General features: G+C 32.8%; 1 protein-coding gene across 6 annotated transcripts in view; it reads right to left on the reverse strand.

Moving 5' to 3' along the window:
* Positions 1-11,216: 11,216 nt before the first annotated feature.
* LOC131662304 (ABC transporter C family member 3-like) overlaps positions 11,217-18,133 on the reverse strand; it is a 76,590-nt gene continuing 69,673 nt past the window's right edge. The window contains exons 2-10 of one of the 6 annotated variants that reach the window (XM_058932062.1): positions 16,596-16,682; positions 15,844-16,494; positions 15,301-15,465; positions 14,846-15,065; positions 14,464-14,708; positions 13,476-13,781; positions 13,329-13,392; positions 12,472-12,711; positions 11,217-12,380 (exon numbers count right to left, since the gene is read on the reverse strand). In XM_058932062.1, the coding sequence (XP_058788045.1) occupies positions 12,268-12,380; positions 12,472-12,711; positions 13,329-13,392; positions 13,476-13,781; positions 14,464-14,708; positions 14,846-15,065; positions 15,301-15,465; positions 15,844-16,494; positions 16,596-16,682 (2,091 nt within the window). In that variant the 3' untranslated portion in view covers positions 11,217-12,267. Of the gene's footprint in view, positions 12,381-12,471; positions 12,712-13,328; positions 13,393-13,475; positions 13,782-14,463; positions 14,709-14,770; positions 15,066-15,300; positions 15,466-15,843; positions 16,495-16,595; positions 16,683-18,133 lie in introns of those variants that run through there. The other 5 variants (XM_058932061.1, XR_009301505.1, XR_009301506.1 and 2 more) reach the window with 5 other exon arrangements.

Raw genomic sequence — 18,133 nt, forward strand, 5'->3', positions numbered from 1 at the left:
GGATGTTGATTTCAACGTGATACTTTTGTCACATAGTTCAAGTGCGTCACGTCACATCTTACAATATACTAGTAGTTTTTGATTTTTCTTTAGATGTAGAATTTTTTCTCTAGTTTTTAATTTTCCTTCTGTCCCACCCAATACTTCAGAGATGGACACATGTAAAATAACTAGTTCTAAAAATGTGACATTTAATTTTTAATTCTTAACCAGTCCCACAAGATCCACTACTTAATTTTTAAAAAAATATTTGAATAAAATCAGAAACCAATATCTAAAAGAGATTGGAGTTTATTACAATAGGTGTTTCTGTTGTTCAAATTGTCTTTTGTTATGTGCATTACTTTTTTATTATTTAGAGATCATCAGTGAAAAATAAAAAATGTCCATAAAATTTAAAAGTGCATTACTCAATTCTTTTACAAGTGAGTCACAACTTAATTTTTGACCAAAAAAAAAAAACAAAAATTCAAAAATACATCATTGTAACAACATACAGAAATATACATTCGAATGGGGTTTCAATCAAATACGCATCAGTTCTTTCCCTTTCTCATTTCTAGTAAAACTATTATAAACCACTCTCAAGCTTCTCTGTTCAAGTGCATTTTCTACTCCATTCAATTTAAGTGATTCTCAACATCCATTCAATCCAAGTGATTCAACTTTCTTTAAATTCAAATACTTTATTTTCTCTGCATGCATTAAGAAATAAGAATATTAAGTTGTGTATTCTATAACTCATTGCTAGGTTGTTATAATGAGCATTGTGTTTTGTCCCATTTTTCGTACCCTGTGTTTCTGCCATTTTCGCTTTTTTGAGTTGCATGAGACTAAGGAAGTGCACTTTCATATTGTTTCATAATTTTATTTTCCAAGAATACTGAAGTGCACTTTCGTATTTTATTTATCTACATTATTTGGTTAGATTTTCAATATCTTTCATCTATGTTTGATTTTTTCATCTTTATTTGAATTGTCTAGTTTAGTTATAGGTAACATGACTGACAACCCAGATCGATTGAGGCTCGATAGAGTGTCCCAACATGCATCAATTTGCATGGAAAAAGCCCAATTATCGCAACCACCGATCAATGTTAGTTTATTTTATTCAAAAGTGTTAACTTCAAGTTCAGGTTTTTTCGGCTTCGTCTTCCTGAAGGAATATGTCACTTGCTGCTACCCTAGAAACCCCAATAGTCCATGTTGATGCACCTGCTATCAATGTTTCCATTTTTGAGAAATTTGGAAGAGGCCCGAATGACACATCACTGTTGCCTCTCTATATGTGGACCATGCTGCTAGACACGTGTGGGATAGAGAGGTGAAATTTTTCTGTATTTATTCTATGAAACACATGTGTTATAATATTCAAACTTTCTGGCAATGATGTATTTATTGCAGTATCATGATGCTTTTAAACGCACCAACCATTGTATGAAGATTGCAACGCTATAGCAGCTTGAGGAGCATTGTTTCAAGATGACATGCAACTATCTGGGCATGCAAGATTTATGCATGACCGATTATACTAATAGTAACAATGGTATGGTGTCAGTGTTCGTTGAGAGATGATACTCTCAAACACCATCTTTTCATCTTTCGCATGGTGAGATGTCCATCACACGAGATGATGTGCCATCCCTACTGTTGGACATGTGACTTCATAAACATGAGGGGGGTGAATTATGGACTTCAGAAAAACTTGGATTTGAAAAAATATTTTGGATTGAAATCCAATTTTGAATTTTTTTTTAATTTAAGCACTAGAAAAATAAAATTACAGAAGATAAATTATGGAAAATAAAGAGTTGAAAGGATAACAGAAGAACACCATAAATTATACAGGTTCGGTAAAAAATGACTTAGTCATGTTCCAAGAAGTGATCTTGAAAGTTAAGGGACGAAAAATGATATTTTGCCTTTTTTTCATTAATTCATTTTATTTTCTTTTAGTTTACTAATTAAGGTTTTTTAGAAAGTTGGGCTATTCTCCACCTTGGGCTTCATTTATATTCTAAATTGCAATCTCTCTCTAGTTTTAGAAAAATAATACTAATATTAAAAATACACACACACACACACACACACACATATATATATATATATATATATATATATATATATATATATATATATTTCGTTCATTTAATTCCAAAAATATATAAATCATACACCTTTTTTAATTAAAATAATATCAACTTTTAAAAAGAGGATTGTGTAGTTTTTTTCAAATTAAAATTTGAATTACACCCACGACTACACAATTTTTAAACTCGGACGGATTTCAAAGGATTGTTCGAAAGCATTTACACAATCTCATAAAAGATAACGAACCAAATAACTACGAACTACGATACTCTGACTTCCTCATTGCACTAGAGGATACGTAGGCATAGGATTTTGAAACCCTAACGAGCATAACAATAAATAAAAAACTAAAATTTAATATGATTCTCGTTTAAAAAACTAAAATATCAATAAACTATTTTTTTAGGATATAGGTGAACTTACGTTTACCGTATCTTCAATTTAAAATCTACAAAACCTAAACCTAGAAGGGGTCCCCTTGAATACAAGAGAGATGAAGGGTTCCTAACACCTTCCCTCCGTCTAACCAACTCGCGAACGTATAATCTTGAAACTTAGGGTTATCCATTAAATTCCCTTCCCTTAGGACAGTTGCTACAAAGGGGACGGTGGCTACGATGTTTGAGGTAAGTGTTAAGCAACTTCATCTTCTCCGGGAACGACTTATGCTTCATCTCCTTCATCTTTTTTGCGTTTCTGCTTTAGGGTTTTTTATTTGAATCTTTATACGCAGGATATGCAACACTTTAACGTGACTTTTCATCTTGGAGGCGGGTTTATTAGGTTAAATAGTGACGAGATAATCCATAGAGGGGGGTTGATTCAACTGTGTCTGGGTTACACATAGAAAACTGGACAATGGAGAGTGTTGAAAAGTTAGTGAATATGTGGGGGTATAAGAAAGGGAGCTATAGGGTATGGACAAAGTTTTTGGAAATTGAGGAGGATGGTTTTATTCCGATAAGAAAAGATGATGATGCATACGATTTTGCTTCAAATTGTTTTGCAACAGGTACTGATGGAGACATATTTCTGGAACATGATGTTGAAAACATAGAACTTTATGTTAGGGAACCTGCTTGTGTGAATGGAGTGACTGATGTTAATGACTTAGGAGAGGAAGTAATTGAAGGTTTGGATTGGATGATAGTGAAGATGACAGAGCCACTGCACTTTTAGATGGCTAACTTATACTATTTTCTGACTGTATAGAGAAAGGGTAAAGTTGAGAAGAAAGTAGCGGCTGCATATGTGCCAACTGTTGAGCCAACTAATGCACAATCTCAGCCAACTGTGAATAAAACTAATGTACAGTTTGAGAACATTCCTGAAGTTGTGCAAAAATATGGATCAAACTAATGTGCAGTATGTGGGCCAACAAATGTGGAGCAATCTACAAACATTCCTGAAATTGTGCAAAGTCAGACTCATTCTTATGTTGTAGACACGAGTCAATCTCAGTCCAATATAAAGAAGGCAAGCAAACCAGTCCCTGCATTAAGGAGGAGGAGTGAAAGAGTCAAATTGAGCTGGTTTAAGAAGCCAATTATAGGTCCAGGATCAGTTGACCAACCAATTACAATAAGAGAGCCTGGAGTAATAACAAGTGCTCATGAGTCTAACCTTGGAATGTCCACTAGGTCTTTGAAAAAATGCAAGAAGAAAAAAAGCTTGATTAAGTAGTTTAGTTGGAATGTGTTTTATTTTGTGCATCTGTTGAAAACTCCTTATTTTGTGATGATCGATCATATATAATAGTGTTTTGTGCAAGGGTTTAAAAACTTCTTATTTTGTGATGATGGATCATATGTAATGTTTGCTATTGTTAAGAGTCTTACATCAGACAATATATGGCATAAACATGTACTTATAAGTAGGGGTAATCGTCACCATACAAGCCGGTTTTGTAGGGTTGAGTTAGACCCAACCACATTTCTCAACATGGTATCAGAGCCTCGTTAAAGATCCGGTGGACCACCTTCTATGGTTTCCACTATCGGGCCACCCACCATTTATTTCCACGCTCAAGTTGTCTAATCCTGGGCGTGAGGGGTGTGTTAAGAGTCCTACATCGGACAATATATGGCCTGAAAATGTCCTTATAAGTGGGGGTAATCCTCACCCTACAAGCCGGTTTTGTAGGGTTGTGTTACGCTCAACCACATTTCTTAACAGCTATCTTTATGATTGTAACAGACCTACAAGTTTGAATATGGTATCTTTAAGTTTGGTATAATTTGTGCAAAGGTATCTTTGTGCTTGGTATCTTATTTTGTTTGTACTGATATAACTTCATAATTCAAACTGATACATATTAAACTGATATAGCTTCATAATGCAATGGTAACAAAATTATAATGTTGAATAGGAAACAATTTAAATGACACACTTTCCATTGATCCAAAACAGAGATACACTTTCCACAAGAACAAAAATTCACCTAACTTATCATCCCACAAGAACATACCACAGCCATTCTGCTGAAATGTGTATCACATAAATTCGACTAAATCAAAATCGCATATAACTACAAACAATATCCAAAAATCCAAACATTTACCAATGAATGTATGCATTTCCTAAATTTTCGTTTAGGGTTATCAATAGTGTTTGAAACCCGCATCTTCATTGACTCGTTACACCCACAAGTTGGCAAGCATCGTCCAACCGAGTTTCCAATAAATGATGATTTGCTACCACCCATGACCTAGATACGAACATGTGCGGTTGTGTGATGAAAAGGGGGTGAAGAACGGAGATGATGATAGGCGGCGATGGAGACAGGATAAAATGGAAGGAGTTGATGAGGATAGGTAAAAACCCTAATTTCACGTTCCCAGGTGAAAACCATGGAGGCACTAAGAAGATGGTCAAATTTATTAACAAGGTCCCATCCTGGAAATGCCACACTGTCAAAATGTAAAACAAATAATCCACATTGAAAAATAATTGGGAATCTTGAAGGAATCTGGTTGCACAAGTGCTAAATAGGAGGTCTGGTGAGGGAATCTACATAAGTTAAGGGGGGATCAATTTTTTTTACAGGGTGTTATACCCCAAAATTTTCCCATTATATTTCAACACTTCTTTAACTTCTCAAAACTACACAAGAATTGGGCACACTTATCTATCTCCTAAGCAACAAACCCATAACTAGGGTTTTGCTTCTCTCAAGGAAAAATCAGGCTCTAAGTCCTCAAGTGGACTTCAGTGCATCTATTATGATTCAAAGTATCCTCATACCAAGTTTCAAGCCTCACAGTACAAGTTTTCTCAGTCAAAAGCTCAAATGATCAACAATCGACTAGTTTGACCTGAAAGTCAATTGTGGTCAACTTACCGTCAAAACTCCTGATTTTTGGTCAACATCAACATTTTGAGGTTATATTCATCATTTGATCAAGGGTTGATCATGATTCATCAATAAAAGATCCAAAGTCATCAAAACTCCAAGCTTCTAAATTAGGGTTTTAAGGAGAAAGTCAACTGAACTTTGTCTAGCCATAACTCTCACGTGGTTCATTAGAAATTGTCCAACCAAAGCTCATTCTCAAGGAAATTCAATTCTATACAACTTTTATGTTGGGCCCAAGATCAAGAAATGCATCATTTGAGAGATATGGGCCATGACATTACAGGTTCTTCTAGAGGTTCACGGAAAGCTGTTTCTTTGTCAGGACCAATATCATCAAGATAAAGTCTCCAAATGCAAAATATGTTCCAAAGTGGGTTGTAAAGGTCATCTTGGGCTTTACAAAAAGTACAAGATCATTTATATATGATGGAAATTGAGAGAGATATGATTGGTAGAAGTTGGCTAAAATTCAAGAAAGTCATAAAACCCTAATTGATGAATTTTGAGTTTCTTGACTAATGGGCCTAAGACTTTGATTTCAAACATACCAATGACCTAAATAAGGACCTCTAATCCCATCCAATTATTTTTGTAACCTTTATTCATATTTATTTGGATTTTATTCATTTAAAAGCTAAATAAATTGAGTAAAATATAAAAATAATTGAATTAATTTGCATGGCCTTATTTATAATCACTTAAAGGGTCAAAGAACACTCCATGAAGTCCAAATTTTGTTGGTGCAAGATAGGGAGAGAGATTGGCCAAGAATAGAAAGATTTAATACATATGAATCAAATTTTTCTTTCTCTTAAAAAACATGAAGCCCAAATCCAAAATCTAACCTAATTCTCTCCTCCATATATACTTGACAAAAGCAGCATACTAGGGGACGAACTTACAGCCTCAAAAAGCAACCCTAAAGCTCTAAAAAATTCAAGAACTAGGGCTCACGTCCAAGGCCAAATATTGATCCTATTCAATCCCTGAAGGTTCCAAGAGTATAATCTAACGATCCTTGAAGGGCGAAGCATCTCAGATCACCTACTTCTACGCCATTGGTTTGTTCACGTTTTGGTTTATAAAGCTTTTTATACATGCAATTTAAATGATTTCTCTGCTTATATTCGTGTTCATGATGATGTTTAGAGTTGTTTGGAATGTTTATTTTTGAGCTTTGAGGAAAGAATCACGAAGCACCATTGTTAGGGCTTCAAGGTCGGGATGCTCCAAAACCCTAGCTACGGTCTCTTTCAGGCCAAACCATGGACATATTTGAGATCAGGGGAAGATTTTAAGGTGATCTAGGCACTTAGATTTTTCGTTTAAACATTGTTTCTTAGTTTTTGATGATGTGCAGGTTAGCTACGAGTTTTTCGTAGCAGAATGGTAGCAAAACCCTAGGCTTTTCGTAGCTAAAAATTGCAGGTCTTTTGGAGGTTGAAGACGACAAGGAAGAGGTTGCATGGCGGATCGTGGTTGGTTGGTCAAACTTTGCAGATTATCTCTCCACACGCGATTGGCTAGTCAGACCATTTGGGCCCCCGTTTAACTGTGTTTGAATGGTCACGATTAGTGCGCGTTTTTAATATTTATTCTTTTTTGTCTGTTCCTTTATCAAACGATTAATACATCACAACTGGCAAGGGTTTCTTTGTGGTAAGCGTGAGGGACTGGGTTCGAACCCTACCCTCCATGCTATACTTTTAACAATTGTGTGTTATAATTTGTTTCTAGATCCAGCGTTTCTCCTCCACGCCTGGACACGGTGTACCCTCACACCGTGGCCCTTGATTCTCCATTGAAGTTTAATCCGAAGGATCAGAATGAGGTGCACCATGGAGCCTCAGCGTTCAACCACACATGATTACATGCATGAGCTTCAGCTGTATCATTGGGCTTAGTTTAATTCCTGACCCACACTTTACTCTTGCTGGTTACTCCCCCACTTGGCCCATTGTTTTCTATTTTTTGTGTTTATTTTTATTAACTTGTTTTAATTTTTTTTTTTAAATTAACAAATTAAAAAAAACACTAATTAGGGAGCAATTCTTGCATGGACACGGTCATAAATCAATATTCTTAGGCACAACGAATAAGAAGTGAGTAATTTTTAATTTATTTTTATTTTTATTTTGTTTTTAATTGGATTCATGGGGTGGTTGAGATTATGAAGGAGAGAGAAAATTCTTAATTTATTTTTTAATTAATTAAAATTATGTGATTGGTTGTGTGTAAAACAAATTCTTAGGTCCGTGTCCACCTAAGAATTTTCCCTAATTAGGATTTAGTTTAGTTTTTGGATTAACTTTGTTAATTAACTTAATTAATTTAATTAGTTAGTTTAGGGTAATTAATTTAAGCAATTTAATTCTAGTAATTATTTAATTTAATAATTAGTAAATCATTAATTTCTTTAGTTAATATAGTCATAGTTAATTAGGTTTTGATTTAGAATTAGGATAAAATTAAGTTAAATTTAAAAATTATTTTAGATTTAAGTCTTCTCACTTATGTTTTTAGATTAACTTCCTATCGCGATTCTCTTCTCATCTCAAACTCCAATGAATGTCGCATGATCGTTTTCGCTATTATTTAATGATTTATTTAATCGTTCATTTAAATTCTAGAAATTGATGTATTGGTTGCAAAAGGTTTTTTGTAATAGCGTAGGTTTATTTCTTCGTATTTTACTTTCCATTACCTTCGATTTTTTGGCTATGTACTCCCCCCATCCCAAGGCCCTGTAATAACGTAGATTTACGTTTCCGCACTTTAATTTTCTGCAAATATTAAAACTGCTAGATGTATGCTTAGGATTGTATGGCAAGATATTTAAAATCAATCGCTAGCTAACCTTAACTCAAGATAAATAAATAATCGAATCTAACACACTTTGCACACACTCACCTTTAGGGTAATCCTCTCTTCTGTTGCCTTTCGAATAATAGTAAAGTCCCTCGAACGTGAGGATACCTTAGCATATGCTGCCCACGATTCTAAATCATCATAGTCCCTTCGGAATAAAGATCATAGTCCCTTCGAGTTGCTTACGATAAATGATCTCGTCCCTCGGCGTTGCCTTCGGTTAAATGATGATAGTCCCTTCGATTGCTAAGGTATCCTTATTGGTTGCCTTTTATGACTATTCTCATCCAATGCATAGGACTTCCTACCTTCTTTATGGTATGGATAACCCCTATGAATATTCGATGACCCTTCGATGTCCCTTACATCCAATGAAAAGACTTCCCACTAACTAATGGTGTGGATAATCTCTTTCTCTTAACGAAAGACTTTAAGAACAAGAAAGACTTTAAACTTAGCGTAAGTAGTTCTTAATTGCTTGCTCAATTCAAAATCATTTCAAATTACTTCATCACCTCCTTTTCAAAACAATTTCAAAGGCTACACTTTATATACAAAGTTAAAGTCCTTTTTCAAAATGTTTTTCTAAACACACACGACACTTTTCAAACAATTCAAACAAACAAAGTGAACTAAGCAATTAAGAGCCCATGGATAACCATGGATATAAAGGGTGCTTACACCTTCCCTTTGTATAACCTACCCCCGAACTCAATCTCTTTAAAAAAAGGGTATTTCCTGTTCTTTTTGCCTTTCCTAATTTGATAAAATAAAAGTCGGTGGCGACTCTAGCTATCCGCACATTTTAAAAAGTCAGTTCTCCCACCGTATTACACAGGGGCTAAAATCTAATTTCGCTAATATTATAGGAGATTTATATATTTAACTCTAATAATAATAATAATAATAATAATAAAATTTACTTCCATTCATCAAATGAATAAAGAATGAATTGAGAATAGTTTTTACTTTAGTGAAGGAAGTACGAAATTAAATCAAACAGCTTTTTGTTTCAAAACGATACCCTTTATCATGTTTTTACAAATCAAAAGCAAAATCTGGTCTGACCTTAGAAATCGTCTAAACCTCTAGTTTTTGACCAATTTTTCAGCTTAAATTCTAATTCTTCTGCAATCCAGTTTTTAAGTCCAAACAGACTAGCTAGAGTTCCGATTCCAAAACTGACCGGTTGAACCATACAATCCGTTCTAGTTTTGATTACCATCCTCTAAACAATATCAACAGTAGAATGTTTATTAACAAATTACTTGTGTAAGTATACTGTAATATAGTAATATAAAAGGGCTACTCTTTCCAGGGTGCAACTCACACCTTTGAAAATTTAAGGGTTAAATACTATTTACCCCCTGCCAAATTAGCGAGATTCGATTTTCCCCCTTATTAAAAAAAATTTTAGCCTTGACCCCTTAACAAAAAAGATTCTGTTTTCAGGAACCCCTGTTCCATGCTATTCCATGTTTGGCTGACTGGGCGCCATAATATCCTTGTTTGGATGACGTGGCTGCTGCATTTGGAAAGCTTGAAAAATTACAAATTAATAAGTTGCAAAACCTAGGATTTGAACCCAAGTTTCTAAGGTTACAAACTTGCAAGCTTACAACCAAACCATGCATACTTTGTTGTTTATAATGGCAAAACAGTTCTATATAATAATACACCATTCTTTTTCAATAATATGTAAATTAAAAAAGCTGTACATATTAATTAGTTTTTTAATTAACTTTTTCAATAATATATAAATTAAAAAAGCTGTATTATTTAATAATTATATAATTATAAAATGTTTAAAAGTATTTTAATTTACGTTTTTTTTATAAAATAGGTAATTAACGTTTTTAATTAACTTTTTTTATAATTATGTTTAAATGTATTTAAAATACTTTAACGTTTTTTTATATAATTATATAAATGTATTTTAAATATTTTAACGTTTTTGATAATATATAAATTAAAATGTTAATTAAATTTTTTTTTTATTTAATTAAATTTTTCAATAATATATAAATTAAAAAAACTGTAATTAAAACGTTTTTTATTTAATTAACTTTTTAATTAACGTTTTTTTATATAATTATATTTAAAAAAGTTGTACATATAAAATATTTAAATAATTATATAAATGTATTATTTAATAATTATATTTAAAAAAACGTTTTAATTTACATTTATATAAAAAGTTAATAATTTTAATTAACAACAAAACATGCATATATTAATTAAAATACATTTAAATATTTTATAATAATTAAATAATACATTTATATAATTATTTAAATATTTTTATGTACAGCTTTTTTAAGTTATTATAAAATAATATTAATATTTGTAAAATGTTAAAAAGTTAATATTTATAAAATGTTAAAAATTTATAATTTCTTTTATTAAATCTATATATATTTATTAACGTTTTTATTAAAAATATTTAAAATTTTTAATAAATTTAAAATATATATAAATATGTAAAATTTACGTTTTTATTTACGTTAATATATTTTTATTTGTAAAATTTTTATTTACGTTAATATATATATATATTTATAAAAAATTTATAAAATATATATAACATTAAAATGTTAAATTTTTATAATGTTAAATATATATATAACATTAAAATGTTAAATTTTTATAACATTAAAAATATATATAACATTAACAGTTATATTTAAAAAATTTAAAATATATATAACATTAAAATGTTAATAAACATTAATAAAGTAATATATAAACATATATTAATATATTAGTAATAAAGTATATTAATAAATAAATAAATAAAGTAATATATAAACGTAATATATATATATTTATTTGCTTTGGAAATTATAACACAATTGAGCATTCTGCTTCAGTGGTTGGTTCTGCAACTATTAATCATTGTTACCTGGGTTCAAAACTCAGGTTTTGCAAGTTTGATTATTTGCAATTTTGCAAGCTTTCCGAAAACATGCCCAGTCAGCAAGATACCATGCCTAGTCAACAAGATTCCCCTCGCCCAGTCAGCCAAACAAGGGATAGGGGGTGTCTGAAAACAGAATCTTGTTTTCTAAGGGGCGAAGGCTAAATTTTTTTTTAATAAGGGGGAAAACCGAATCTCGCTAATTTGGCAGGGGGTGAATAGTATTTAACCCAAAATTTAAAAATGCTCTTGCTGTGTCCAGAAAAACATCTCCAAATGCACCTAAAATCACACTAACAAAGACGTTGCAAGTGAGATGTCTCTATTTTAACTAAAAATTGTTCAAATTCGGAGATGCATTTCCCTAAATGTTGCCACCCCTAAACTTGTAGACTTGAACTTAAGTTCCTCTTTTCAGTTTTTTCCTAGTAGATTTCAACTTGTGTGGTGTTAATTTGCATTGTGCTGCATAAGAATGTGGCAAGTTACAATTGATTTGGTCACATTTCTAAAAGATTATTAAACCTTGGATTACATTAAACTGACCCAGTGTTTTACATTACTGCTACTGCTCTGTTTTTTATCTGCTCAAACCATAGATCTGCATTAAAAAAAAACAAAAATCTAAACAGAAAGAGTAAATTCATTTAGAAGGGTTTATGAATTATTCAATGAGATGTGGGAGAGTCTTAAAACGTAAAGTGTAAACGAAAAATATTAGAGAAAACTACGCTACAGATTTTTAAGGGAGTTGCAGATTTCTTTAGAAGTGTTTCCCTTACGAATGCTAAAATGTGTGTAAAAAATGTGCGCTCGGAGATACATTTCCAAATTCTAGAGCTATTTTTGATTTCTCACCGGGGTGGGGAACTCCCTATAGGGTATTTTTGAGGAACCTCATAAAAATGTAGTGCAAGCTCTTTCATCTTTGTGAGTGGTGTGGGGTGTAAATGCTAGTACTCCACAAACATATATTATTCATTAATGTTATACCATTCTTAAAACTTACAACTTTTAGTCTAGTTTAATTTAGCTCTCATCTTCCAAAACCAGTGTTTGACCTCCTTGTGTATTCTGCAACTAGTTGAGCAAGAGATGAAGATTTGTCCTTAAGCAACTTCTTTGGTGAATCATATTCCTCAATAAGCCCTGTATGATCAGTATGATGAAGAGATATCACCTTCACATTTATGAGTAAGAAAATGTTGACAAATGAATAGAGAAAAAAACAGGTCCTTGCCTTCACCGAGAAACAAAACCATGTCGCTGTCGAGGATTGAAGTTATTCTATGAGCAATGGTAATGACGGAGCAATCAGAGAAATGTTGCTTAACTGTCTGTTGAATTATATTATCCATAGCCGTATCGACTGATGCAGTAGCTTCATCGAGCACTAAGATCTTGCTTTTCTTAAGGAGAACACGGCCGAGGCAGACTAATTGCCTTTGACCCATGCTCCAGTTTTCTCCATTCTCAGTTACTGTGGATTTCATGATGGATGACGCTAAGTAATACATTGCATAAAATTGACTTCTAAAACTTACTAAAATCTTCCTGTCCATTTTTAAGGAATGATTGTTTTTTTAACATAATGATCAAGAAAAGTAATCAATAAGTTAATGAGTTTTGCAGTATTATTAAGTAGTAACCCTTTGGCTTTTTAGGAATGGGGTTTGTTTTAGGAATAAAGTGTGGAATGTGGATAATACAATTTGGAGCATCAAGGTATTGGTTTGGAAGTGGTCGTTTATAGGAGAGATTACACATCTCATTTGTAGTTTTTACGAATTTAACAAAGACCCTTTGTTATTTCTTTCGTAGCGCTAATTGGTTTGTAATTTCTCTCGGGTTTTTTTTGATGGGGCTTTGTTTCCCCTTTCTTGATGTAAACAGGTGTTGAGAACCCTTAGTTCTCCTTTTAATACAACTTGCTTACTCAAAAAAAAAAAACTATTGAATGCATTGTATGCCTAAAAATAAGACATTGTACTTATTAGGGGAAAAATTGAAATAAAATATTAAGATTAAAAATAGATAGACTTAATATGAAATTTGTTCTTTGGTTTAAAATTTATATAAAGTTTTGAGAAGTCAAACCTGTGAAGTCAAGCTTGCTTTCTTTCTTTCTCACTTCATCTCCAAGTTGGCACATATCAAGAGCCTAAGATATATCCTTAAGTGTATTAATTTGCATAAAGTGATCTGTTATTTTTTATTATCGAGAAAAAAGATTTAACAATTTACCTCCCAAATTTGTTCATCTGTGTACTCTTCCAGCGGGTCGAGGTTACTTCTTACAGTCCCTTCAAACATTGTTGGATCCTGAGGAATTATGCTTAGTCTGGACCGTAAATCATGGACTCCAATCAATGAGATGTTGATGTTATCTATCAATATTTGTCCTGCAACAGGCTCAACAAGTCTAAAAAGGGCTTGCACTAAGGTTGTTTTTCCACTTCCTGTTCTTCCCACAATGCCAGTTTTTGCTCCAGCAGTAAAAGTGCATGTAAGTCCGCATAAAACAAGAGGCAAGTGAGGGGCATATTGAACCTATATCATACAATGTCTTGTTTAAGGATAGATAAAAATCTAAAATACCTTGAGAGACACTTGAGCCCTGTTTGGATTAACAACTAAGTGCATATATATATATATATATATATATATATATATATATATATATATATATATATATATATATATATATATATATATATATATATATATATATATATATATATATATATATATATATATATATATATATAAATATATATATATATATATATATATGTTATTTCTAGAACAAAAGATAAAATAAAGTCAAACTGCTTTCACAAGTTATCCTAAAGAGCTTATGGAGATGAGGGGAAAATAACTCATGACATGTTAAAGTTGTTTCCATAGGCAATCAGAAACAGTCTCACAAGTGGTTATGCTGGTAAATAAGTTCAAATAAGCCAACAAAAACAGATCATTGTAAGATACTATATAGACAAAAACCAAATGTAACACTGGTCTGTTAGTTTAGCACTAATACACCATTAGTAAATTTTTAAAAGAGTTTCAAAGTTGTTGACCCAAGCGTTGCATATCTCAGTTAACTATCTCAATAACAAGTTAATTAATTTTAGATTAGTGCAAAATTTTACATATATGATTACATGAGGGCAACTTCCAACCTATCGGTAGGTTTTGATATCAGCTAAAGTGTTATTGAATGGTGTAGTACCTGTAAATCCTGGACGTGGACTTCTCCGAGTGATGGCCAAGAATGATCTGGTTGATTGTCTTTTATTACAAGAGGTGATTCACTTGGGATGGAGGTGTACTGAAGTATTCTTTCTACAGATACAATTTTGTTCTCCAAATTGCAAAGAAACCAAATTAATTTGAATTGTACAGCATTAAGACTAATCCCATATGTCACAGCCAATCCCGCAATGCCTTCACAAAAACAAAATTGCTGTTTTATGCCTAATGTTGTTACAAGTGAGTATGATTAGTTAATGCATACAAATTAAAATTGAAATACTCACTAGGATCAGCTATTGAATTTGGAAAAGACACCAAGAAAACCAAGCAGAAAGCAAATATGGTAGAGGATAAAATACCCAATCTGAAATTCAACCATTCAATTGCACTAGAACTGTATAATTTAGGTTGGGAATATTTGTCTATCAATTGCATATTCATTTCATTAAATCTTGATTCTTGCTCAAAACATCTTATGGTTGTTGATCCGGATATCGTTTCCGAAAAATGTTGTATTACTGGCGCTTGGCATATACCAGTTAATCGTGCCAATTCCCGTGCTGAGGCTGAGTAGTATCGCTGCATATAGAGAAGCATTCTGTTGCTAGGCATAAATAATGCAAATGTTTTCTGTCATTTTTTCTCACTAGTATAACATTATATACATTCACCTAACTACTCCATTAACTACTATATTAACAAGGGTACTTTAGTAAATGAAACCAATTTTATCATAAAAGTTAGTACACCCGATGATTTTTTTAAAAAGTGCGTAGAACCTTGATTGACCATTAATATGAGACGGAGTGGTTACCTGGTACCATATGCAAGCTGCCACGACAGGAATCAATACTACGAACACCTGCCAAGCAGCTTGTGACATCACAGCAATACTTCCCAATAGCTGAATCAGATTGTAGGTAAATCCCCACACTAGATCTGAAATATCCATATCTACTGTACTTTGGTCTGCTGAAGCCTAAAACAAACAGGTAAAATTAAAATTTCGATAAGCAATTACATTCAATATGGTCGTTTTGAAAAATATTGAAAATGAATTGTAGAAAAGTATAATCAATGCAAGAAGCTATGATGGGATACGGATCGTCTGCAATAATGATACCAAGCAGTTTCACGCAGTAATCTATGTTGGCCATTAGTTTGAGATAGAACAGTTTATATTATACATTCAATAAATCAAATTTGAACAATCTTGACCATTAATTTAAATCAGACCGTCGAGATCAGTAACTGCAATATGCATTTACAGCAGCAAATCTGTTTCCACAACGAAGAGGTAAACAACTAGTTTCTTTAAAATAAACTAGTGAAAAATTATTGGCATGCCATGACATACTCTATTAAGAATTCTTCCACTTGGGGTGGAATCGAAAAATGACATTGGCGCTCGAAAGAAGCTCAAATGCATTTGATTGAAGAGCATGGTGGCGGTCTTGTATCCAGCTATCGCAGCAAGAAAAGCTCTGACAAGGGTGGAAAAGGAAATTCCAATTGCCAAAGAAACATAGACAACCATCACAGTAAAGCTTTCAACACCAGGTTCTGCAGTTGCTGAAACAGGAGTTGCCAAAGCCATCCAATAATTGCTTGCAATTTGTAAAACCACAGTGAGTATCTGTGAAAGAAATAGGAAAGGTACAAGAGCCCCTCCATAAGCTGTTGTTAGGTATTTCCAAAACAATTTAAACCCAACACTACCCTTTTCACTTTCTTCTTCTTGAACAAGTTGGCCTTTCGGCACAATTGTTTCATCTAACTTGTCGTTTGGATCATCTACTTTTTCGATTTCTTGCTCAAGTTCAAAATCACTTAATGAACCTGTATCTTCTCCGGTTATACGCGATGTTTTAAATGTAGGCCTTCTCTGTAAGGATTTAACTGAAGACAACGCTGCTCTATGTGCGCCTACAAGTTCCATAAAATCGGTCCCTGACGTAAGAATATCATTGTACTTTCCCGATTGAGTTATCCTTCCTTCTTTCATGACCTAAATGAATAATAAGAAAGAGAAAAATACTCAGAAAACGGTAAGCTATAATGTTTGAAAGTTTGAATAAAGGAGCATGATGAAATATATAAATCACTTACCAGTATCAAATCAGCATCCGGTAAGAACTCTACTTGATGTGTTATGTATATCACAGTTTTTGTTTTCAAAAGGCCAAGCAAACACTCCTAAAACAATACAGTAGTAGTAAATGTACAGTTAGATACAAACCTTTCCATCAAAATGCATAACAAAACAGATTGTAGTCAGTGTTATTAAATGTCATTAGTGGAAAATAGAGGATCACCAAAAAACCGAAATGACAAATATCGGATTGCGTAGCGGGAAAATAGCGGAAGCCACACAGCGGTTATAATAAATATTTATGTAGAAAATAAAACATGCCACACACAAATAAAAGCTACGTAAACAAATATTAAAAAAATTCGGACATTAAACTGCAAATTTCAAGTTCCAACAACTAAAACAGAAAGCTAAAAACAGAAAGAGCAGCTGAAGAATGAACGACCAGGAAGAATGAACAGATGCACGTTTTACTTTTTCAATGTTCCACCTCTTAACATTTTAATTTTTTAATGTTCTTTTTTCTACCTCTTCATATTCTCCTCTTTAATGTTTTTTAATAGAATTTATTATAAATAATAATAATAATAATAATAATAATAATAATAACAATAATAATAATAATAATAATAATAATAATAATAATAATAATGTTGTGAATTCAATGCCAAGAACAAAGTATAATGCAAGAGAAGAATAAAGGACAAGGAAGAAGAGGAACACAAGAATTGGTTATAACTGCTATTCTTTCACTTTCTCTTAGAACAAGATTACAAGTTTACAAGAATAACAAATAACCTCTCTCACCCTAAATTAGGATTTGCAGCTTAGCAATGATGAGAGACTAGTATGCTATTTATAATAAAACCTAACATACTAACTAATGGGCTTTTTCAGCAAGGCCCATTACACAAGCCAACTTAATAAACAAGCTAACTTAACAAATTAGGGTTTAAACACTAAAACCTAATTTAACATGCTAACAACCCTAGCATCTTCGACATCTGCATGCTAGACCCATCTTCGACTACAGCATGCACACTTCGACACCAGCATGTGAACAATCCTTCGACTTCATGCTTAACTCTGTCGAACTGTCGAACCAAGAAGCTACCCTTCGACAATACTAGAGTTCGATCCAATATCTCACAAATCTCCACCTTGGACCTAACTCTACAATGTCAAGGAACAGACTAGCTTTCTTCACGCAGCTTTATCAACTGCATACAGTGGAAAAACTTGCAACTCGGCAATGTCTTGGTGATCATATCAGCAGCATTGTCTTCAGTCGAAACCTTCAGCACTTGGACTTCTCCACGCTCGATTACTCCTCTGACGAAATGCAGCCTCACATCAATGTGCTTAGTTCGCTCATGATAGGCTGAATTCTTTGACAGGTGTATTGCACTTTGACTATCACATTTAACAATGATACCTCGACCTTGAAGTTTCAGCTCCTTCGCAAAACCTTCAAGCCACAATGCTTCTTTCACAGCTTCAGTGAGAGCAATATATTCCGCTTCAGTGGTTGATAGAGCAACAACCTTCTGAAGAG

This window comes from Vicia villosa, linkage group LG3 (assembly GCF_029867415.1).
Source record: "Vicia villosa cultivar HV-30 ecotype Madison, WI linkage group LG3, Vvil1.0, whole genome shotgun sequence".
Taxonomy (NCBI): domain Eukaryota; kingdom Viridiplantae; phylum Streptophyta; class Magnoliopsida; order Fabales; family Fabaceae; genus Vicia; species Vicia villosa.